This window comes from Plectropomus leopardus, chromosome 11 (assembly GCF_008729295.1).
Source record: "Plectropomus leopardus isolate mb chromosome 11, YSFRI_Pleo_2.0, whole genome shotgun sequence".
In the NCBI taxonomy this organism is placed as follows: Eukaryota; Metazoa; Chordata; class Actinopteri; order Perciformes; family Serranidae; genus Plectropomus; species Plectropomus leopardus.
Window position 1 is genome coordinate 13,577,311 of NC_056473.1, and position 24,856 is coordinate 13,602,166.

Genomic DNA, 24,856 nt, shown 5'->3' on the forward strand with positions numbered 1-24,856 from the left:
GGCTGCGCTTTTGTGTAGCTTATCTCCCCCAAAGCCCGGTGCCCAAAATAGAGACGTCTGATTTTTGGAGGGGATGTCTCGTCACGTGCATGCCGGAGACGCCGAGGCGCGAGAGCCGCTCCTCACCGGTGCCTACCCGAGGCCAGGCGAGCTGGACTCAGACGAAGGTAAGAGCTGAGGACGCTCCATCACTTCACTTCATCACTAACTTCTGCTTCATTCATGCTCATTTTAATACCCAGACACAGACACATACGAAACACTATCCAGCTGTTCTGTCTAAGATCATTATTATTATTATTTTAAATCGTATATGCATCATATATTATCCCACATCTATACTTGCAAACTACCAAAAAAAAAAACAAACAAAATATCCCTCCAAATATCTCCAGGAAGAGGTGGAAAGTATTTACTCAAGTACTGTACTTAAGTACAGCTTTGAGGTAGTTGTACTCTACTCAGTCAAATATTGTACTTTTTACTCCACTACATTTATTTTGACAACTTGACTTACTTATTACTTTAAAAGTCGTGAAAAGAGAGTGATGAAAAGTAACTTTGTACATTTACTTAAGTACCATATAGGTGGAAGTCAGTTAATTTGGGACATCAGGTAAAATGAGACCAATGAGGTTTTACATCTGGGGCTCCTTAAATATTAGCATTCAGTCAACAAATATATTATTGCAGCATTATTACAGATGTGTTTTACATAAAATATATATATTTTTTAGCTGTGATATATTGTATGGACACACCAAAGATTCAAAAATACAGAAGTACAAAAAAATCAGGTAAAATGGGACATTTGTCTGCAGTGAAACCAGTCAGTTTTTAGGCTACCAGGGGCCATACAATCATGACTTATGGTATTGTGTGCCACTATCTAATATTAGAGACATTTTTAGTATTGTCATTACTTAATAAATAGCCACTGGTTCTATTTATTATTCAATTAATTAATGACTTAACTGATAAATGGATAACTATTAAAAAAAGCCTGATTGTTCCATTGCTCTCTACTAGCTGTCCTAATTTTACCTGAACATATAATTGGAGTGAGGCAGGGGTCCTCAATGTGTTTGAAAATCCACCGTTTCTTTACCATCACATTTCGTAACAAAATTAATATCTTTTAGATTTGCCTACACAAAACATACAAGACAATACAATGTATGCAAATTGCAATAGGTATATTTCACAATTTCCTTGAGTTTCACAGAGAAAACAATTGAGTTTATGGAAAATTATATGCAGATTATTTTTTTATTATTGAAACCTCAGATTAGTCTGCTGATTACTTTATGAATTAAAATCGTTGAGGCTGTAAAATGTCATAAAATTGTGAAAAAATCCCGTCACAATTCTCCTGAGCCCAAAGATAATCAGCAAACTATTATATAAGACAGACAGAGAAACCGGGACCAGTGAAATTGGGTCTTTTTTAGTTGCTGATTAATTCTCTGTCACTCGATAAATCAATTAATCTCTACAGCTCAACACAGAATTGATGGCACCTTCCTTATCTTATGCACACATGGAAACCAAACACTATTTCTGTACTGGAATACTTCCTGGCCCCAGGTTTCTTCTATACCAGTTGTTTGTGGTTATTTGGTAAATAAATAAATCTAAAAACCATCAAACATTATTATACTTAACTTGTGGCTAGCGATCTGAAGTTTTTGTAAAATCCTATATATCCTGTGAGAATGTCTGTTTGAATTGACCTGTTTGTGTGTTTTTTGCTGCTTGGTAGGTGAAATCATTTTCGAAAGGAGCGCATCAAATACCCCATGTGACGCTGGTGGGAGCTCCCAGAGAAGATTAACATATGAAGAAGCCGTAGAGAAAGCAGGTGATATAAAGTTTAAGGTGTTATTGTTACTTTTCTCCCTGTAAACAGGAGGAATACGTCTTTGTAAACTGAAAAATGCATTGTCCTCAAGATTAAAACGTTTTTCCCTATTAAAACTAACAGTGGCAACGAGATGCACAAGTGACATGTTGAAAATTTAGCACTGTTTCTGCCACATTACATCTTACAGTACCTTTAAAACCGACACATAATACTGAGGAATCTGTTGACCATAATGTGCAGGGCAGCTTTATTACTTTTGAATATATACAAATTAATGTTTTTTTCCATTGTTAACATACTGTATAACATCTCTTTGTTTACTCACTGTTTGTTCTGCCTCTGCGCTCAGGTTTTGGATTGTTTCACTGGCTGCTGTTGGTGGTGTGCGGTTGGGCGAATGCCAGCGATGCCGTGGAGATTCTCTGTGTGTCTTTTCTCCTGCCAACAGCGCGCTGTGATCTGCAGCTGAGCTCTTCAGACATGGGCCTGCTCACTGCCAGCATTTTCCTGGGTGAATCACAAACATTTAATAATAAATCAGTTATTGTGTCTGAGCTGTGGTCTATCGACAGAAAAATGGATCTGCAATTTTTTTGATCACTGGTTAAGGTTCCAGCGTGTTTTTTATTTTTAAAAAGATGCCAAATATTTTCTGGTTTCAGCTTCTCAAAGGAGATGTTTTGCTGTTTTTTTGTTGTTTATAACAGTAAATAGGGACGTTTTTAGGTTTTAGACTGTTGGTTGGACAAAACAAGCAAATCAAAGCCATCACTGTAAGCTTTGAGAAACTGTGAATGGCATTTTTTAATGTTCTATAGACTAATAAAAACAGAAAAAGGTCCACACACTCTTTAGCTCTCAATTGGCAATTTTTATTGTTTTCACAAGGCAGTGTTTCAATCTACAAGATCTTCCTTAAGCCTGAGAAATATTTTGTAGATCAAAACGTTGCCTTTTGAAAAGCAACACCATGTCACCAGTGGAGAGAATCATCTATACCATACTTCTGTAAAATTTGCTGTCACATTTTTGTAAAAAGACACATTTTTCATAGCGTTACAAATTTATGAAAAACTCGGAAATCAGAAATGGGCTACAACTAGATTTTAAAAACACTGTCTAATACATAAGACACTGACTGAATGTTTGCTGACTTGAAAAACAATAAACACAGTTTGGTGAAGTGTAGAAAAGCTAAAACTAGACTTTAAAAATGTAGTCAACATTTAAAAAAAAAAAAAATACATGAGGCAGAATTTATCAATCTAGCTGTGAAATAAACACTGAAGAAAAATAAGAATCTACCGAAATTATTCTAATAACAGTATCTGAAGTGCCTACCTAAAATGCTCGATAGGATATCAGACAGTATGCTAATCTATGCAGCGATCAGATGCCACGTAATTTATTAAATCAACTTAAAAGTCACATATAAAGAAATCTGCAGTTTTCCAGAAATCAATTCTTCGCCACTTTAAAACAGTAGCCTACACAAAGAGTTGTGCTACAGAGCTGCTGGCAGCTACTGTTTTTAGCAAAGAATAATTGATTTCTGCTAAATAGTGTGACATTAGCTGTTTGCAAAATATCAGAAATTTGGCAATATTTTACGCTGAAAAGTCCCACCAGTTAAGGGTTAACCTGAGCCATGCCATACAGCTATGACAGTAATCATTTCATATCCATACAGGGTTAGTAACATGCAGCTGTTCTGTTTTTCTTTTTCTTTTTTTGTAATGGTATCTAGTTTCTTTATCAGCCAATATGCAAATTCAAGTACTGTAATACTTTTAATTCCTGTTCTCCAGGAATGATGGTGGGCGGCTACATGTGGGGATACTTGGCTGACCAGAGGGGACGTTGCAGGGTCCTGGTTACGTCCCTGACAGTAAACGGGCTGTTTGGAGGTCTGGCCAGCGTGGTGCCGTGGTTCTGGCTCTTCCTGGTGATGCGGTTCATCAGTGGCATCGGGTGAGCACATGATTTGTACACATGTTCCATTTTATATGTAGACAAAGTTATTAAGCTGACAGCCACACACTGAATGAAGTGTTTTCCTGTGATCAAAGAGGTCATACTGCATTGGAAAGGTCATGTTTTTTTCTTAAAACACCCACATAAAACAATGTGTAGGTGTAAAATAAATATGGGTCAAGAAAATTTGAATTAATGAAAAGGTAAACTGAAATTTTGACCTTTACTCACAGTTCTGTTATAAGATCAAGCAGTGTAACATTTTGAAATGCCACAACAGGCCGCCAAAATTAGTAAAAAGTGTGTCACAGCTCAAGGATAAAAGTTATTTTCTTCACCTCTGCAGTGTCGGCGGGTCGATCCCTGTAATCTTCTCCTACTTCTCAGAGTTCATGCCTCGTCTGAGGAGAGGTGCAATGATCAGCGCTCTGGCCACTTTCTGGATGGCAGGAAACATCTTGGCTGCAGGTGGGAATTTACATAAATGAAACAATATCAGTGTTTCAGGACTAAAACAGGATTCCATTGAAGTTTTACTTTTATACAAAGTTAAACTGTTTGGGTTTCTTTTGTCCCTACAAACACATCTGGAAATTGGAATTCAGTGTCTCTCTTAGCTCATTGTTGTAGCTAAAATAATTTCGTGGTGGAAATCACAGAACTTATTTAATACAGAGTTTTAACTATTTGTTTTGACCTTAAAAACCTCAATACATCATTAAAAACAAAGATTTTAGACTCTGGCATGAAATCATAATCTTCCTTGGCAGGCACCATCAAAACATAAAACACAGAATTCTGATTTGGAAAAACTGCAGCATAATGTATTTAGTTGTGACTGACTGTCTTTTGTCTGCAGGTTTAGCCTGGTTGGTTATCCCAAAAACCTGGGGACATTTTTCACTGGGATCACTGGAGTTTAAGAGCTGGCGACTGTTTGTGGTGCTCTGCTCTGTTCCCAGCCTCACCTCAGCCCTCCTCTTCAGGCTGTTCATGCCTGAAAGCCCCAAGTTCCTCATGGAGGTATTTAAAGGCCCCGATAGTGCTCATGTTTGCAGTTATTTTTTCTTCTGAGCCAGCTTTGAGGTATTTGTCCTGTCTTTGCCAGGCTGGCCGAGAGAAAGAGGCCATCCATGTATTCCAAATGATGTTTCAGCTGAACATGTGGAGAAAGGGAAAGGATTTACAGGTATGAAATCAGTGATGTTCTTTTATGCTTCTACGATTTCTTAGCTTTGTTTGGTGAACAAATGTAATGTTTTTACCTTAATTAGACCACGTTAAAACATGAGTGAATTCGCGAAAGGTGAAATCAAAAGTTAAAAGATATTTAAATGAAACACTTCCTTCTTTGATTCTACTGTACAACAATCTAATGTGAGTGAATGTTACGACTTTCATCTTGAACTTTTTTTAAGGAATTTGGTTTGTGCACTGGCTCCAAGCAAAAGGGAGAACAGGATGAGATCAGAACGCAGGGTTCAAGAAGAGAGAGACTCGTCTGTATTTTAAAAAAGGTAACATCACAAACTGGTCATCCACAGACACGATTCGAGGTTGAGAGGAGTACATTTGCATCAGCACATTTTTCAAATGTGACTGTATATATTGAAATAAGATGCCTTTTCCACCTCCACAGACCCGTTAAGGTTATTCACTGTTAAATCTGTGTCCTTGTAGGACCTGACGTTGCATGGCTGGTTTAACCTGCTGTGGGTCCTGCTGTAATACTGCCTGAACAGGTTTAGGGCTTCAGCTACTGTTTGCATCGTCAGTTAGTCTTCTAAATATTTTCTTAATTAATCAATTAACATGCATTTTTTTCCTGTAAAATAGCAGTAAATGGTAAAATACATCCTGTCTTGCTTAAACAACAGTCCAGAAACCACTGATATTCAGAGTATAAAAAAGCAGCAAAATGTCACATTTGAAAAGATAGAAGAGCTGATCAATTGATCAAGATTATTTTAAGCTCTATCCAGATTTACTGTGTGGTTATTTAACAGGTTAATTTAGGAACATGCAGCATGTAAGCTAAAAAACTGAAATTATTATGCTCTTAAACTAGACTCTGACATTTAAAACCATTTTGATATGGAGCCTTAAGATTATGGAGCTGTTTTCACAAAAGCGTTTTTTTTCCCTGAGGACAGTGCTTTTTTAAAATGTTTTTTCAATGAGAGCGCCGCTCATTTACGCTGCACCACAAATGCCTGTGTGACAAGGCGCTGAGCGTCTATTCAGCGCTGAACACTACAGGTTTGACATTTTTCCTGGTCACAGAGTTGAATAATGTTTAACTTTGGGTAAAACGCTGCACTCATCACAGTCACGGTCACGCCTGCTTTTGGCTAGGCGTTTCCTGAGGAGCGCCTGATGTTTTTGACTAGAAAAATAATGCTTTGACATGGGGACTTAGCAAGGACACACCGTGAGGCTGTCATAGTCGCAGTTTACTGAACATACAGTATATTCAATAAACCAGTTGTCACACAGTAAGACTGGACTTTAGGGGCCCCTTTGGGCAGCCTGTTCAGTAATCCAACTTCTCAAATAATCGCTTATTACTTATTCTTTTATTTATAGAATATTTCCTTGATTATCGCTATTTTTTTTACTGTCAATAAAATTAATTTCTTTGGTTTAACTTGCAGGCCTTGGTTCCCATTAAAAAGATGTTTGATGACTCACTCAAATGCAGGAGCATCATTCTGCTCATCATCTTCTACTGCATCTCCTTCGGGTGAGAAATCCCATCTACATGTCTACATACCTGCGGTGATGCGGGGCGGCTGGGCTCAGCATTAGAGATGAGGTGGGGAGCTCAGATATCCGGAGGGAGCTCGGAGTAGAGCTGCTGCTCCTTCGCATCAAAAGAGGCCAGTTGTGGTGAATCAGGTATCTGATCAGGATGCCTCCTGGGTGACTTTGGTTTAGAGGTTTTTTGGGGAAGGCTAACAGGTAGGAGGCCTCCGGGCAGACCCAGAACACGCTTGAGGGATTATATATCTCATGTGGGCTGGAAACACCTCAGGATCCACCAGGAGGAGCTAGAAAAAGCTGCTGGGGCGGGGGATGTTTCAAACACCTTGCTAGGCCGGCTGCCCCTGCAGGATAAGTGGAAGATAATGGATGTATTGAGACTAGAGTTCTCCGTTTTATTTCTTTTATTAGGACTATGTACAAGTTCAGGGCTTGTATGTATCACATATGTTTTACACATATGGACAGCAGTCAGCTCGGCAGCTTTTTTTTTGCACTTTGTTTGTTGGGCACTAACATTTTCAGTATACATTCAACATTTACATCAACTCTCCTTCAGAACATGTGGATAACAAAAGAGAGAGATAAAACTGAAATATTGCTCAGGCCTACTCCAATGACATAGATACTTTCTGTTCACCCAGTTCGCCCGTTCTCGTGCCTGTCAGTTCCCCAGCTCTGCAGTTGTAAATGGCAGCAAGAGATTAGCGTTGGAAATACTTTATCTTCAACAACCAGATATCATGTTACTTAACTGCAAAAACTGCTCAAAAAAGATGTTCTTCTTTAGCAACTTGTCTGTGATGATTTGTATACCAACTCATGCAGTCTGACTTACACATACAAATATAGATTTACAGTAAAAACCTGCAAACTGTTGCCATTATCGTAATCAAAATAGTTAAATCTCTTTAAATGTGTGTGTGTGTGTGTGTGTGTGTGTGTGTGTGTGTGTGTTTGTTTGTGTAGTTATTACGGACTGTGGATGTGGTTTCCAGAGCTGTTAAAGAGAGTTGAGGACGGCGGTTCTCCCTGTGCCAATTTGTCCGTGCCGTCTCCACTCCACGACCAAAGCTGCTACCCAGTCAAGACAGCAGGTGTGTTATAAGATAACAAACATTGTACTGCAGTCAGCAAAAAAAGCACAAATTTATAGCACAGAATAAAGAAACATTAGTCCCACCATATTCCCTCGTCATCTAATGAAGGCAAAGCTAATAATCGTCATTAAATAGAATTAGAAGAGACATTAATAACATTTAAAGGGGTGTTTTAAACAAAGATTACACAAGGGAAGTAAAAAAAGTAATGAGACAATTTAACAGACATAAAACACAGTTAAAGACAAAGCATCAGATCAGACTCGACACCAGAGACATGCCCCTTGAATATTGTTGCTTTATTGTGTTTCCTCTCTGATTGGGAGACTCTAAATGACCTCTAGATTTTAAGCACTTGTGTCTGTGTTTTTGTTGTTACCTGCCCTGAGTGTATTTAGAAGCTTTATGTCATTAGACTGCAACTTTCCTGGAGAGAACTTTATCATTTGTTTTAAATTACAGGGACAAAAACAGTGTTATGTAGCTACACTTGCATTTAATTTAATCTAGTTAACTGCTCGTCTAACCTGGGCCAGTTGTTCCAAAAATTTTATGTGGACATCAGAAATATCCGGATTTGGAAATCCCGTGTTTTGCTCTCCAGGATCAGCTAATGCCTCTTACTTTTCTGTGAGCTTTTCAAAGCCGCATCGAATGAGATAACCCTGATCTAGATACAAACTTTCTGCCAAACCTGCACAAAAGTGTGCTAGATGGAGCACAATGTAAAGTGCAAGTTATGTAAAGAATAGCCAGTTACTTTAAGTGTTTTTATCTAAAGAGACAGAAAACAGCGTGGGGGATGCAGTAGTTAGAGACAGTTATTATCATTTTAATTCAATTAATATAAAGTAATTAATTAAAATCAAGTACTCTTTCTTTGATATTGACAGCATTTTTTTGGATATTATTTCATGGGGACAAAATCCTTTTTTTTTTTTTTACTTTATTGCACTGACAGGTTTAAAATGTAAAATTATGTCTGTAATAGTTAAAGACATAAATAGCCAAATATGGATACATGTTTATACATTTGACCAAATTAAAAGTTTTATAACTATGAATCCACCTTTCTGTCGTGTGCAGGATATTTCTGATTTTTGGATTAAAAGTAACCCAATCCTGCTAAAAGTTTCAAACACAAACTTGATACACACACATTAGATCAAAATCAAAACAAGATTACGTGATCTAACACAATTTATGAATCCTTTTTTTTTTTTTTGTGAATGACCCATTTTCAAGATTTGATCGCAGCCAAAACTGATCACATTATTTCTAAGTAACTGGACCCTGGAGACTGACGCACAGGTGTTTTCACTTTGGTTTAAATTGAGCCTCTTTCTTTTTCTCTATAATTAGTAGCAATTTGCATGTTTTTTTTTAAGCAGAATTACAAACTGGTTAAAGAAAGCATTTCTGATTTCTGATCTATCTTACTCCACTGCATACTGGGATAGGCTCAAGCCCCCGTGTGTCCCACAAACATTATAAGCTGCTATAGAAAACTGATGAATGGATGTTTCTTTTTTACCGTCGCTCGACAGTGTACATGGAGGGCTTCATTATTGCTGCGGCAAATCTACCAGGAAACATCTTCACCATTCTGATGATGGACAGCATGGGAGGAAAGGCTCTGCTGTGTGAGTCTTTCACCATAAACTGAGATGTTTTTCATGGCGCCAAGAAATGTCCATATACATAAACAGCGAGTGTTCGACTGTGAATCCATGAGTGATGACTGATCCTTGATCTTCACCTTCTCTCTCACCAGCCTGCAGTCTGCTGGTGTCCTGTCTGAGTGTCTTCTTCATCTATGTGGTTCAAACAAAAACCCAGAGTCTGATCCTGTCCTGCGTCTTCAGTGGCGTGTCCGTGATCGCCTGGAACGCCCTGGACGTGGTGGGAACGGAGCTCTACCCAACGCAGCTACGGTTGGTTTATCTTCTCTTACAAACTAAGTTCAAGAAAGTCCAGAAAAGTAGGTCAAACATGGTGGTTCAGATTTTTCATTTGGATTTTTAATTACTTAGATATGTTTGCTTTTATCTAAACAGTTGAGAATCACTTAGCAAATCAATCATTTATTTGTCACATGGAATAATACAACGCACAACTCCAGTTAAATGAGCTCCTATCAGCTCCTCTAACTTGTAAGCCCCCTTTTGGATCTTTTTACATCGATGGCCGCTGTTTTGCAGTTGTCCATGTTTCCGGGTGGCTCTGCTAATCCTTGGTTTGTGGTTGTGGAATGATTTAACTGTCATACATCCTGACCTCAACAAAACTACCATATGGCTGCTTCTCCTGCAACACGGGCAGCGACTCCCCTCTGCAGCCACCTCTGAACTGGGTGTAGCAGTGATGCACAGCAGGAACAGGACAGCACCTCACATTCCCACTGTCACACCAGTCCATATTCATCGTAAAGCACACTCCTCCTCGCCTTCTCCCACCAGAGTCTTCCGCTCCGTCGGATCAGCACATAGAGAAGGCTGACCTGGTTAAATGGTGCTGTCTGGGTTGTAACCACGTTTCGGTGAATCAAAGGATTCATTTCCTGATATTCCGTTAAAAACTGGTGCAGCACGGAGATGTAAAATGCCTGCAGGATGTTAGTTCAGCTGGTGCCTATTCTTCTCCTCAATGTTAACATTTTAAAAAACCTCGATCCGGCCAATAACAGAAGTCTGCAGAAGGAGAGTTTTCAGACCTGTGACTCAGCCACATGCCACCACTGTCCAACACCAACCACAAACAGCACTACAAAGATTTACAAAATAGATGCAAGAGCAGAAATTTGTCACAAATTAGCGTCATCTGATTTCAAGTCATTTCTCTTTCAATTTGGATTCTTAATTATTTAGATATATATTTGTTTTTAACTAGTCAATTGAGAATTACTCAGCAAATCTGAGGGATGAAGGAAATATATATATAATGATGCACAAGATATGTTTATGTTTTGTTTTTTTTAAAAACTTGACATTTTTCCCTGTGGCATACTGAATACTTCTACCTCCATCAGACCCGTGTTTACTACCCGTGTTTTGAGTAGGATGTATCGTGTGATGAAGAGTCACAAGCCTGAAAAGTTTGGAACCACTGTTACAGATTGAGATTGATCAAATTCGGTTAAATAATGTTCCCATGTTTTGGGGACTTCTGGTTCTACTAAATTATATTTTTGTCATTTTTATGTTCAGTCCACTGATCTAATATGTTTGCCTTTTCATCGTTGTTCTATTTTTTCAGTTTTTTTTTCCTTCAAAGTTTTACTGTGCTTTTGTAAAACATTAAAACAGGAAAGAGAAAAAATTGCACCTAAACTGTCGGAGTAAATCAGCAGGACTCTTCACAGTTTTGGGAAAGTGTTAAGTTTTTAGTAAGTATACCTTAAGCTGCGTCCATGTCCTGATGTTTCTCTTCTTCTTTGTTTCTATCAGGTCCTCTGCTCTCGGTTTCTTCACAGGAGTGGGCCGAGTGGCAGCCATCACGGGTAACATAGCCTTTGGGAAGTTGGTGGACACAAACTGCGCCGTGCCGATCCTGCTGGTGTCGGCTCTGCTGCTGACCGGAGGACTCGTGGCTCTTCTGCTCCCACAAACCAGGCAGACTGAGCTCACCTGATGGCGCAGAATATACATCACATTATTTTATATGAAAATATTATTAGCAAACTTCCTCTTTATTGCCTCATGGAGGCAGACGAGAGATCGCTGTAGTTGTCCTCTGATCATTTATCTCTTGTTTCTGCTCCGAGAGGATGTTTGAATCTTGTGCCTTCTGCCATCTCTCTGTGCCTTTTCACAGTGCCTCATTTCAAATGCCAACAAAAAAGAGAAATTGTAAAAAGACAGTGGAGATAGTTTCCAGGAACATAAGGAGAAAAAAATGCAGGTGTGTGTGTGCAGGTGAGCTCGTGAGGACTGAAGTCCTAACCAGACAAGAGTGTGAAGGACGCCTTTTTAAAAGTTTGTCTTTCTCTGAACTCTACAAAAATCCTATCTTACACACAGAGTTCCCACACATTTAAATGGACAAAATGTCAAACTTTTCGATGACTTTTCAAGGATCATTATAAAAGAAAATATTTTACTTTTCAAACATATCAGATTCGAACTCAATTCGAACATAATTTCAGTTAGCGGCCAAACATGAAGGGAGAGAAGAAATGTAGGGAGAAAATGAAGAATCATACAGCACCGAAATGAAAGCATTTTCACACGGGTGCATATTAAAGCTACATTATGCTGAATACAGATGCGTGAAAGGTTGTGCACGTTAGAGTATACTGTGACAATTTCATTACACACAATGCAATTCCACCAGTTTTTCAAAACTCAATGATTTTACTGATTCCATAACTTTTCCAATAATAAGGCCTTTGAAATGTCTTTAATCATTTTTTTCTTAGAAATGTTTAGACATAGGAAGTAGGATTTTATGATTTTTTTTTCTGGCATTGCATTTTTTAAATCTAAAGATAGAATTTTTGGTAATTGTAAAAAAAGATCGGGTAACATTTTAAAAGTCTGACCAATAACTTCCCTTAAGCTGTAGGACCAATGTTGTATGCTGAACACAGTTTCTGCTTATTCATAAAAATGTTCCTGTGTTTGCATTTTGAATCCAAAACAATCTTGAAGGATGTTTCAGGCTTTTATGCAGTTACTTTGAGAGTTTGGCTATGAGTTAAAGATATTAAAGAAAGGAAAAAAACACACATTCCACATCTGTTGTATATTTATGCATACAGGATATTTCAGACAATCTCAGGATCATTTTATCGCTACAAAAATGTACACCAAGTCTTTCATTTCATTTGCACAAAGTGGACCACTCCAGTTCAGCATTGCTGTGAAAACCAAAGATTGGCCATAACTTCAGATAATCAAACAGATTGACGGATTTGTATTTCGGCCTGAGGCCACTGTTGATGGGCTCATATTCCTGTCAGTGACTCTGTGAAGCTGTTTGCACTTTGTGACTACTGAGGGGTTTTCTTTTATAATAAAACACAACTTTTGTTCATCACAGCTGTGTGTGTGTGTGTTTTGGTGTAATATCTCAGGAGTTCATGTTTTACTTTTTTAACACCAGTGCTGGAGGAAGTATCGGGTTCCTTTACTTTAATACAAGCCCCAGTGAAAAAGTGTAAAAATACTTGACTACAAGTAAAAGTCGCGAGATTGAATTTGTGGATTTAGGGGAAATACTGGCAGAGATGTAATGTAGTATGATACAATAAGTATGTTTATAGAGCGCTATCACCGGAAAATAAGAGCTGTATTTGTGTTACCTTAGCTGTTTATTGCAGGTTCTCCTCCAGAGATCGCCATGTTGACCCGCCGTGTTTCTACAGAGCCACAGACCAAACACTGGCTCCACGGGACCTTTTTCGCGTCAGACACGCAGCCAGCGGCCGAACAGTGTAGGGAAAACGCTGATTTTTAACGTGAAACTGCTTTATTCGGTGTTAATATACGTTTAAATCACCCGGGCCGTTTGTTTAGGAGAGAAGGAGACCTCTGCGGTTAATTCAGCTCCCGGTAAAAACCTGAACAATGAACAGTGAGGGAGAGGTTGGGTACAGCACAGGGGGATCAGTAACATTAATGATAGCTGCATTCAGGGGAGGCCCGAGCAGCCTGCTTTGTATGCTGGCTCACTGAATTAGCTTACCGAGACAGTAAATGGAATCATGTTGTGTGTTCATGTTCATGTTACTAATTTTACCTGAGCTTTTTGGTTATGTCTGTTGTCCAAGATGGCGGACTGCTTGCGCATGCGGGGAACGGATCGGGTACTATCAATCCCTGACTTCCTTATAATACATCCATGATCAATCCCCTTGATCTTACATACAGCTTTTTAAAAAGGGACCCTAAATAAAAACTTGTAATTGTTTTTATTTTTCACCTTAGCTGTGGTACTATTTATCAGTCAAGATTGTTTTAGTGCCAGTTGTCCACTGTTGGAGATATCAGCCTTAGCGACGTCTGAATATAATGCAACTAGATGGCACTAGACTTGTGGTGCTCAAAGCACCAAAAAACTAAATTTGAAAAACTCAAGAGCAATGTCTCTTTTCATAAATCATGACCCGGTTACTCGAGTTAATCCAGACATCTGGTTGTGAGCAGTTTCATCGAGGAACTATTTTCCTTTTAACCGAACTACATCCGCCAACTGTATCACAAAAGGAAGCGTGCATCTACTGCCAGCCTACCGAGCACCACTGAGCTAGCTAATGTTACAGCCATAGAGGGTTTATATGGACCTCATCCAATGAGGACGACATCAAGGTTTATATCTCAGACTGTCACAAACTCGTCTATAAATAGATGCACACATTTTTTGGGACATTTCAAGAAAGAGGTCCTAAAAAATCTCTGAACGGATGGATTATGGATTTGAGAAAATCGGAGGACACATACGTATATCTGTATTTTTTTATTTGTATAATAAATAAACTTGTAATACTTCAGGACCACATTTCACAACCACACAAAGAGTAGGCCTATGAATAAAACATACTTTGGATATTTGAGAGCCGATGCAGATAAAACAAATTGCAAGACATGAATTAAATAATTTTATCCAACTCTTTCTGTGAGAGCAGTTTGTATTTCAGTGGATTTTTTTTTTACGTTAAAGTATAATTTCTTACTCTTTACATTCTTCATGACCGTGATGCAGTGATTGGAAACTTCAGGTCTGAGTGATTTCATGGTAAACAATGCAACAGGTACAAAAAAAGGCCAAAATAAAACCATCCACTGCTGCGAGTTCTCTATGACAAGGGCTGAAGTTTGACTGTTATGTACTCCTTTGGTAAAACATATTTTACGACAGTAAAGAAAACAATAAATAAATAGGCAGGTAATGTTTTAAGATAAGAAATGTGCAGCTGCTGCACACATGAGGGTCCAAAGCAAAAGAGAAGCCACATTACCTCTGACCTGAAATCAAAACACAACAAAAAGGCATGAAAACAGTCTCAAGGTAACACTCAACTTGAAAATGTTTGCCATTATCATGAGCACTTTTAAAAAATAATTGTATAATCTTTAGGTTTAATTCTTATTTCGGGGTATATTTTGTTCCCTTACACAAACTCAAACAGAAATCATATTTTTGTGAAAGTCTGATTATGTAGTAAATGTAAAATATATATGCAGTCTGTATTTTAGGGAAGGCTTAAATTTAATCCAAATTAATATGAATAAAATTTTTCCTCTTGCCAAAAGATACAAGATTGATACCAGTCTTAAACATGAGAGTAGCCAACGATATTGCCTCCCAACATGTCAAATTGTTCATTTAAAATCCCATCCAAGGTTGTTTTAAGGGCAACATTTCAATCGTGAATTTGATAGAGGTAAAATAACATCATGACTGGCAGCTATTTTGATTATGTTTTTAAGAATTGATTCCTTAAAAAATGCACAAAACCTCCACTTGAGATTAAGATATTTGCTGTTTTTTTTTTAATTCAAATCACTTCCCTATTGTATTAAACTGAAAATATTTGAATGGTGAAGATTGATGGAAGCAAAATTTTTCTTACATTTTATAGACCAAAAATGAATTTATAACTCAAGAAAATATTTTTGCAGTTTATTTAAACTTAAAATGCATTGTTAGTTCAAGTCTTAGAATTTTGTGACTAAGGAAATAGATTTGTTTAGGTAATTTGGGTATCCTTTTTTTTTTTTTTTTTAATTCTGACGTAATTTGCATCAGAGTTTTGTGTGAAATGTCTTTATCAGGCAAATCTATAATTTAGTGTAATATTTAAGATTTTTTAATCGTATCTTTTAGTGGTTGACATGCAAATGATTTTTTTTACTGTCCAATGTTGATTATAAATATAATATTATGCTTCATGATGATTTCAAGTCAAGTGTCACTTTCAGTAATTTTGAAAACAGCTATATTAATGTCTGCCAGGTCAATATTCAGTGTCATCACGCCCACACACACACACACACACACACACACACGCACGCACGCACACACCACAACTTACTTATAGCAGTACTGTATTACATGTTGCAATACATACAATAACATTTATACATCTGCAGTTTTTATAAATGCCCCTCTTATTGTGATGAACATGTGCACTATGACTGCCAGGCAGATCCTTAAAAATCACAGAATTTGAGATGAAGATCCGTCTTTATTTCCAAGAGCAGTTACTGATTAGCGTTTATTGTGCCGAAATGGAATGATTCAGTTATAGGTAGTTGTCTCAGTCGAGCCTTCGTGCTACATTCAAGTAAAGACTTCAAATAACTGGATGGGAATTGATAATGCTAATCTTACAGTCTGTTTTATTGTGTGTTTTGGGAATAATTTGCACCTAGAGTGCAACTATTACTTATATATCTATTTTTTAAAATAGTCTGACAGCTAGTAACTAACAACCTAAAAAAATTAACTGATGTGACAGATAAGAGCATCCACTTGTTCAAGAATGAGAATTTCTAACTTGGGCATCTTATTTCTTCGGTGAAATTTAACAGGTGAAATCGGATATTTTTAAAAACACTTTCTAATAACAGATTTGGAGTAAGACCTTTTGTTTTTAACAAATAAATCAATATTTCTGGATAATAGGAAACTTTAAAAGGGAGAGAGAGAGATTTCATATCAGGTCGTGTCTGATTGTCGTCAAAATCACGCACGGCTGTGACATTTGGTGAATAGAGGAGTCATTTTTAAAAGTGGAGGGCTCTTGAATAAAACAACCAACTGGCGTTAAAACATTATGGAAATTTCCTCGCGGACATTGCTAACAGGAGAACGGAGGAGATGCTACACGTGTGATGGACGGCATGAAAGAGGCGTGTTGGGGTGAGGGGGCAGAGAGCAAAAAGGTCACACGTCACTGCGTCAGAGCCAGGAGGATGTCCTTCACCAGCATCGTGCCAATCACCATTTTCTCACAGTTGACCGTCAGCTGAGCAGCTCCCTCCTCTTTGGTTGCCACAGTGACCAGCACCAGACTGCCGCTGGTCACCGTCCTGCTAGCAAACCTGTGGACAGGATGATCAGGAGGAGGAACAGGAGGACTGAGGTCAAAGCAGCAAAGATTGGAAGTAAAGATGAAGCCACAGAATAAGGAGGGACACAATTAGCGGGTTCATCAACAATCATAAGCAATGATAAACTCTTTAAAACACAATGCTATAAAAAAATAAGCTCTCCTTAATGGACAGTGGTGGAATGTAACTACAGGTACTGTAGTTAAGTAAAACTTTAAAATACTTTTTACTCAAATATTTCAATTTCCTGCTATATGATATTTATAATCCACCACATATCAGAGGTAAATACTGTTATTGTAGTCCATTACATTTATTTAGTACCACCAGTTACTGGTTACTTTACACCAGTGATACTCAACTTATGGTCCATGGGCCAAATCTGGCCCCCCATAGGGTGCTGGGGTGGCCCCTCAACAATTTTCTCATTTGCAACAAAGAATTAAGTTGTTCAGGCTTAGAATTGTTATAGTACTTTTAATATACATAAAGTGCCGGTGGAGGATGAACCTACCCGCGACAGTGGTCCTGGCTAAGCTCCTAATGTCCCAAAATCCTAGAGATTTCCTAACATCCTGGAAACTTCCTAAAATCCTGGAAACTTCCTAAAAATCCTACAAATGTCCTAAAATCCTAGAGACTTGCCAAAATCTAGGAAACTTATCAAAGTGCTGGAATCATCCTTAAATTCTGCTAATGTCCTAAAATCCTAGAGACAACTTAAAATCCTGCAAACTTCCTAAAATCTTGGAATGGTCCTACAGTCTTTCAAATGTCCTAAAATCATAGAGACATGCTTTAATTCCGAAATCGTACTAAAATCCATGAAACGTCCTAAAACTGAAGGAACATCCTTAAATTCAACAAACATTCTAAAATCCTAGAAATATCCTTAAATCCTAGAAATGTCCTAAAACCAGAGAAATGTCCTCAAGTCCTGGCCCTAAGTAATTAAAATTCGAACCTGAATTATGTCAATAATAACAAGATCTCAGACACAATTGATCAGCATCATTACAATCTTCTCACCTGCACTCTTTATCTGAACCACAGGGGACTCTGCTGAGGTTGGCGGCAGTGGTCACCCGCTGGACAATGGCGTGTTCGTTCCGGCACTTTACATCGAGGGTTAGCTTCTCTGTGATCTCGTTCATACCCATCAGCTGACCTGTGGAGGAGTGAGCATGAGCTGGTCAAACTGAGGGAAGGTCTAAAGTTGTAGCTGTTGCTTATTTTACCATTAAATGCAAAGCAGTTATTAATAACATAGTGACACACAACGGGGTGCTGCTTGTACATGATCGGTGAAGGGACATTATACAGTGCCTTTTTTTTAAATAGAAAGTCAAATTAAATCAATTATTTTTCAGGATCTCTACCAGCTACAGACATATACAGTATTATAAACATACTGTATACAGGGCAATAACACTACAGTGGTTTGATGTAAAACTCAGTACATCAATGATTAAAAAAATGAGTCCGAAACTTAAACTGGAATGCACCGATGCTTCCCACTGAACACAACAGAGGAGACTCGGGTCTGTTGGTGAATTTAACGCAGTTAAGAGGAAAATTTGTTCATAAGGTTTCAATGATGTTGGATGATGTTGGAAAGTAATACATTTTGCATCAAAGCAGTTTTCCCTTTAAGAACTAACACACTCTCATTTGTATCAATTTTGCCGATCTGCAGGTCAAAAGACAAGGACGCCCAGTAGAAAAAAATTACTAAATTTTGTCACCACTTAACGTAATTTTATTGTTTTTTGTTGTTTTGTTTTTTTGAAGTTTTACTTCAAATTGTACTTTTTAAACTTACACCTCTGGGATCACTTGATCCCAGAATAATGCTTTCTAATTCTGCCTTGCAGACTGATGTATGGTAAAATAAAAATAAACAAGATAGACTGATTTTAATGACCTTATTTCATTATTGAGCAGGTTTAACTAGTGCCAAACAATAAGTCATAATAAACTGCATTATTTTATTAACTGGAAAGTGCTTTAGGTCTTTTATCAAGAAAGTTTACTGATCACAGCTTGTTAAATGGGATAATTTGATGTATTTTCTGTTTTATATCATATCTCATAACACTCATAATTTGAGTATCTTTGCTGAACTATTGGTCACATAAAACAAGTGATTTGAAGACACTGTGGGGTCCCGACCCTCCCCAGCATAAATATACACATATTCACCACACAAAATAATATTTTGTTTTTTCGGACTTTTTCTAATTTAACTCTATGGGCCTTTTGTTTGTGAATAACAGTAATTTCACATATTAAGGCCCTCATGAAAGTATTCAAATAACACGTTAAATCTTTGGTTTTAATGGCAACCATGAACATGTTTCAGGTCAAGTTATATTTATTTATATAGCCAAATGGCACAGGAATTGTAATACATAAAATTACAACATATGACACCCTCTTTCCTTGACTTGAATGGGGAAACCCTGCCAAAAAGCCTTTAACAGGAAAAAATGTTGGATTACAAGTAGACAAAGTTGTATTTTAAATGTTCCTAGAACAAAAAAGCCTGGAAAACACAGGGCTTAATTGACAATCAATTCATAATAATAATTTAAAAAATCAGGAAATGAATGGCTGATGAAAATAAACACCAGTTCTGCATTGAAATATAGTAAATATATAACAAAAAATCTCACTCTTCAACCGAATATAAACTTTGACGTAAAGTCGTCTTTTGACCTGCAAATCACAGAAACAATGTGTGCTTACGAGGTTTGAATCAACAACAAACATCGTGACATTGCAACACTTGAGATTCCAGCATGGTCAGTGGTCATCAGCAGTTTGAAAGGTCAGGAAACAGAGAATGAATGATGTGATTATTTTCCGTTCACACGGTGCTTAAACAATGAGTCTGGATCAGTGGATGAGCATTTCCAGTCATTCCTGGTGTAGCAGAGTGAGCGGCCTTTTTGATCAGATGCAGGTTAGTGCAGGTGAGTCTGTCTGCAGCTACAGACACAGAGGTGCAGTAAAGTGTTGGTTACCAAGGCAGGAGGGGAGGATGGGGGAGTCAGCAGGAGGCGTTAGAGGAGGGAGGAGGAGTGAGGGGTCTGTGTGAGGCTGGCTTAAAGGCAGGTGGGCACACAGACGGTTGGGAAAAACAAATCTATGAACTTACCTAGTAATAGCCTCTCTATTGGGGACAGTACGGAGAGGGAGGAACCGTGGATATGACACATGTTTAAAGAGCTCAAAACTCGCTCAGTGTTAGTCAGGATGGGAAATGAAGACAAACAACAGAAACATGCTGTTGTCTGTAGCTGCTCTGCTAAACACTTTGCTCATGTTGTATGTATTTATGAAACCTGGTTGATGTATTTAAAATGGCCAGCAAACACTATGGATCTGTCCCAATACTCACACTCACAATCTTAAGCATTTGAGTGGTAGACCAGTGAGCCCACGTTAGAGATATACCAGCACGCAGTACACTGGCCCCCAGACCAGTCACCAGATGAAAATGGCATTTTGCATTTCTGCAAACCACAGATATGTTACATTTGTAGATTTCATGCATATTATATCAGAGTGAAAGTGATGTAGTTCTCATAAAGCTTGAGTAGTATTTCATACCTTCACACCTTTCTGAAATTTTACCAGGGTATACAGTATATGACGGTGCTAACACACAAACCCACCTTCCTTGCATTGCACACCTTTTGAATTCAACCTTCCCTCAGTCACAGTAGACTGATGAGGCTAAATTTCCTTGTTTACTCATCATAAAACACTTCACTTAAACTCGACAAAACCGTCTTGGATATTCTGGATAGTAATCTAGTGAAGTCCACTGTTCCAACAATCACCAGCTCCAGTTTGGTCTAAATAAATCCTTAATTCACCAAGGTAGATGTAAAAAGCATGCTGTTAATCACAAAGATCTCTCTCTGGCGTTCCTGACGGCCAACTGTTTACAGTCCTGTAACTCTTCCCTGCACCACTAGGTGTTCTGGTGTCTTTCAGCTCAACTGCCTGTTCCACCAGTAAAGACCAGAGACTAAACCGAAACCTAGTTCTCATTACATCTATGAGACGGCTGCCAACGACTGTTTGAGACCACGAAACAACAAAGTCATGTCTTCACCACAACAAATTTCCAGAAACATACAATACAATATTTTGACGATCCCACAGTCAATGAGTGTTTTTCCTAATATTGCTTCCAAGAAGTTTGGGGAGCTAAATGTTTTCGGTGTACTGTGAAACATCAGCTTGAATACTATTTCTGTACTGTTTATTTTATAAACAAACGCTACAAGAGATAGTGTACAGCAACAGGGTGATGTGGGACTTGAATCACCATTAAGGGATGCATTTTGCAATAATGGCCCACTCACTGTTCATTATCTTTCTTATTATATGGATACTTATTATTCAACAAAGCCATGTAAAAAAAATACTGATAGTCAATAGTTGCCACTTAATATAATAAAAGAATCTCACAAAAATACCATATATCTGACATATAAACATGAATAAATATCACGTTTTTATTATCATTTGGAAAAATATGTTAATTCCTTAATAATTATATCAGTTGAATAATAAAATAATATGTTTTCTTTTATTCAGAGTTAAGGCCCACGCATCCGGATAACACCACATATTACATTACTCCTTTGAGTTCCTGATTTTTACCATCATCTGAATGTAAATGTCATATATATATGCTTGATATTCCACAGGAGGCTACTCATGATCATTAATGACATGTTATCCAGTGACGCCTGATACACATCAACAGGTAGTGATTACAGGAAATATCTCATAAACCTTGCAGATTCGTAAGTGTGGGTAATGAGACAGACATTTTGTCTCCTGCACTGATGAAACTGTTGTGCAGCAAACAGTTTGAAAGTCTTTCCATTAAAAATAAAGAAACAGCATGCAACACTGTGACTATTCATGTTCTGTGACTGTAGTGTTGATTACTGGACAACGATAAATGAATACAAATCAAAACATCAACAGAAAAAAAAACTGTATGAGTGACATCACCGGTGTTATTACAGGCATTGCATTTATTTCAAGATGAGAAGAGTTGTTTTTTTGTGATTAAAAATTAAACACAAAATGTGTCGAGAGCTTTTATCACAGGGATATACTTTTCAAATGAATGCTGCTCATGATAAAAAGATTATACTTATTTTATTCTCTCCTACTGTAAATGTAATGCCTTTTTATAGCACAGTTTTAACGATGTTCCCAACTTGATTTGATTTGTCATATTTTATCAGTGTTCCTTGTTTATATTCAGTTAGTGTAGACATCAGACTGCTTTTTCATCTCTCTCTGAAGAAACTTTCTGGACCTGACAAAGGCCTGATTTACTAAAAAAAGATACTCCTATGCGTGTTTACCAAGGACATACTGTATATTTACAGCAGATATCTACCTAAAATATAATCTCAGAAATAAGACACAATATATATATTTGGAATAGGAGGCAAATCATCCAACAGAGAACAACTGCACTAGTCAGGAAAATGAACTGTGGAGAAATTGACTTAACTGTAAAATTCAGTTTCATAATCATGTAAAGTACTGGAGAAAATAGACTACATATCTGTGTCTATAAGTTAAAACCTACATTTTATCCGCCTCCTCACAGAACATGGAGTAGTGGCTGCTGTAACTCTCCTTTCCCTTTTTTTAATGTGATGGTCCTAAAGTGATGGTGTTTTCATTTTCTATATTTCTTAATATTGTAATTTAATTTCCTTGGATCACTCACCTTGCTCCTTTTTAAACTCATTCTCCGTCAGGAAGACGGGCCTCATCAGCTCTCCGACCGGCGGCTGAATTGAAACGAAGAATTTCTTGGTGTGAGTGCTTAAAGTGAAGGGGAGAGACATGAAGGGAAATAAAACCCATCAGTTTTAGGAATTTTTCTTCTTCTTCTAAAAGGACAACTTATCTGTCTTATCTTAAAACCACTACTGAATATTGTTTTAACTTGTTTCCCCAGTGCTTTGCACAAATCTTGCTAGAATATATCACAATTGTAAGATTAAATGCTAATATTTTTTACTTTAGTATTTATAAATATTTAATATTTAATTCGGCCTGCACACATGTATTAAACTAGCAATTTTTACAGTTTCAAAACTCAGCAGATTATGAGAAAAAGTTCATAACTGCATCAGCTCTGTGTCTGGTTTCACACAGTACTATGAGAGGACAGCAGGAAGTCTGCACATTAAAACACCGAATTCATCTCACCACAGCTGGAAGTTTGCCGCTTGTGTTGAGTCACAGAAATCGATGCCCATCACAGCCGTGGCCGTCTCGCCTGCTGGCAGCAGCTCTGTCAACACGCAACAACAAAAAAACAAGTGTTGACACACGCACAAATAAATCATGAACCTGCAGTCAGAAACTTTGACCTAGGATTAAACATAACTCCTCCACGGAGGCACGGATACCAAAAAAGCTTCTTTTTTTTTGAGTGTGCAGTTGAATGGAATGTACAAAGGAAAATGAAGAGATGCAGACATATTTAAATGCATTGGAACAACAGCTCCAGTATGACAAAAAATAGTAACATATCTTTAAAATGACATTTTCATTTCTCCTTTGTCTATCAAAAGTTGCAGTTTACTTGATGTCCACTGGCACACGTTTTGCATTATTTCAATTAGTGCTTTCAGTCCTCTATAGTAACTACAAAGATACTAAAGTATAATGTGAGAATTTATGAATCGTGCATAGTGTGTACATTTACATATTTTATAGAACCAAAGTAAACATTAGCAATTAAAGCAATACAGTCAGATCATCCCAGTCTCCAAGCAACACTATGAGCTTTACATTTTTATCTTCACTACTCGTAAGGATCAGAGAACAGAACATTATCTGCATTTAGTTTTTTACACCTCACCTTTTTGAGATTGTGGTATTACTATAACTAACACCTCAGCTGCTGAGGCTGCTCCTTGGTTTGTTTTTTAACATAAGAAAAATAAATACTGGTGGGGTATTTTGTTGATCAAATTAAAACTTCAATCAATGTCAACAAATCATCACCTACCAATCTCAGAAAACTCTTTGACCCTCATCCCTGACTGTAACTTCACGTCCTCCATGTGCAGGTTCTTGGTCTCGGAGGTGGCGTTGTTGGTGAACTGCATCTGCACCGCCACCATGTTGGCGTCGGGGCTGAATGGCTGTCGGCTGAAGCAGTACTCCACCGATAGACCCTCCCCCGTGATCCGGTGCAGCAGCTCGTAGCTCTTCAGAGCGCTGGAGGGTGCGATGGTCTGCAGGCGGAGGAGGAGATGAAGAAAGGTTTGATGTCAGTTAGCATGTGAGTTACCTTGTACATTTTCTAACAAAGCAATGCACCAACCAGTGCCACTCCTCAAAGACACAAACCTGGAGGGTGAGAGACATGTGATGTACTTACTGCTGGAGACAGAACAGCATCAGACAAGGACAGTCCCTCCAGGTCAGTCACAAGGCTGTTTGACAGGAAGGTGTTGACGGGTGTGACTTGAGGAGACGGAGTAGGTTCAACTGGAAAAAGAGACGTTAGTGTGAGATGCATTTAAGAAGGATGTTCCCAAATTCAGACTTGACTGTATTGATCTATTCATCATAGGGCTGTCTCTTGAAAGTCAGAGATTAGAATCATCAGTCAGAAACCTTTTTTTTTTGCAATTCAATGTGTTGTGCAGTGAACTTTTGGGGATATTTTGGTCCCAAGATTTTACTGCAAAGTAAGTGCTCTTGACTCTCTTTGGTACAAGTAGCTGCAAACACAATACAGCGGCCTGAAAGAGGGGGGGGATTTGTACCCTAAAGTCTATGGAGATAACATTATCTTCTATTTTGCTTAGAAGTAGCAAATTTAAAGCTCACAGCAACTACATGAATGCTGCCATCACACTGAATGTCCCACTAAGTCTTGTTCAACTTTAAAACTGTATATGGAAAAAAAAGACAAATCTGATTTGCATGGCATATTTCTGAGTCGAGTACAGCCCTCATCGGTTACATTATTTTTTGTAGGGACAAATTTTTGAGTTGGCACAGTTGAGTACACCGACAGTGATTTT

At 37.9% G+C, this 24,856-nt stretch overlaps 2 protein-coding genes across 2 annotated transcripts in view; one reads left to right on the plus strand and one right to left on the minus strand.

Moving 5' to 3' along the window:
* The first annotated feature begins 23 nt into the window (after positions 1-23).
* Positions 24-11,893, plus strand: sv2 (synaptic vesicle glycoprotein 2). The gene is made up of 13 exons (XM_042496860.1): positions 24-167; positions 1,763-1,861; positions 2,214-2,375; positions 3,673-3,835; positions 4,185-4,306; positions 4,698-4,861; positions 4,947-5,027; positions 5,257-5,355; positions 6,493-6,581; positions 7,571-7,698; positions 9,249-9,344; positions 9,476-9,635; positions 11,148-11,893. The coding sequence occupies exons 1-13, from the start codon at positions 74-76 to the stop codon at positions 11,329-11,331; spliced, it is 1,641 nt and encodes a 546-aa protein (XP_042352794.1). The 5' UTR covers positions 24-73; the 3' UTR covers positions 11,332-11,893.
* A 3,499-nt stretch (positions 11,894-15,392) lies between these two features.
* Positions 15,393-24,856, minus strand: part of LOC121950643 (AP-3 complex subunit beta-2) — a 42,158-nt gene continuing 32,694 nt past the window's right edge. The window contains exons 24-29 of the mRNA XM_042496714.1: positions 24,205-24,314; positions 23,830-24,058; positions 23,022-23,106; positions 22,534-22,631; positions 17,787-17,925; positions 15,393-16,748 (exon numbers count right to left, since the gene is read on the minus strand). Of these exons, the coding sequence (XP_042352648.1) occupies positions 16,598-16,748; positions 17,787-17,925; positions 22,534-22,631; positions 23,022-23,106; positions 23,830-24,058; positions 24,205-24,314 (812 nt within the window). The 3' untranslated portion in view covers positions 15,393-16,597. The remainder of the gene's footprint in view (positions 16,749-17,786; positions 17,926-22,533; positions 22,632-23,021; positions 23,107-23,829; positions 24,059-24,204; positions 24,315-24,856) is intronic.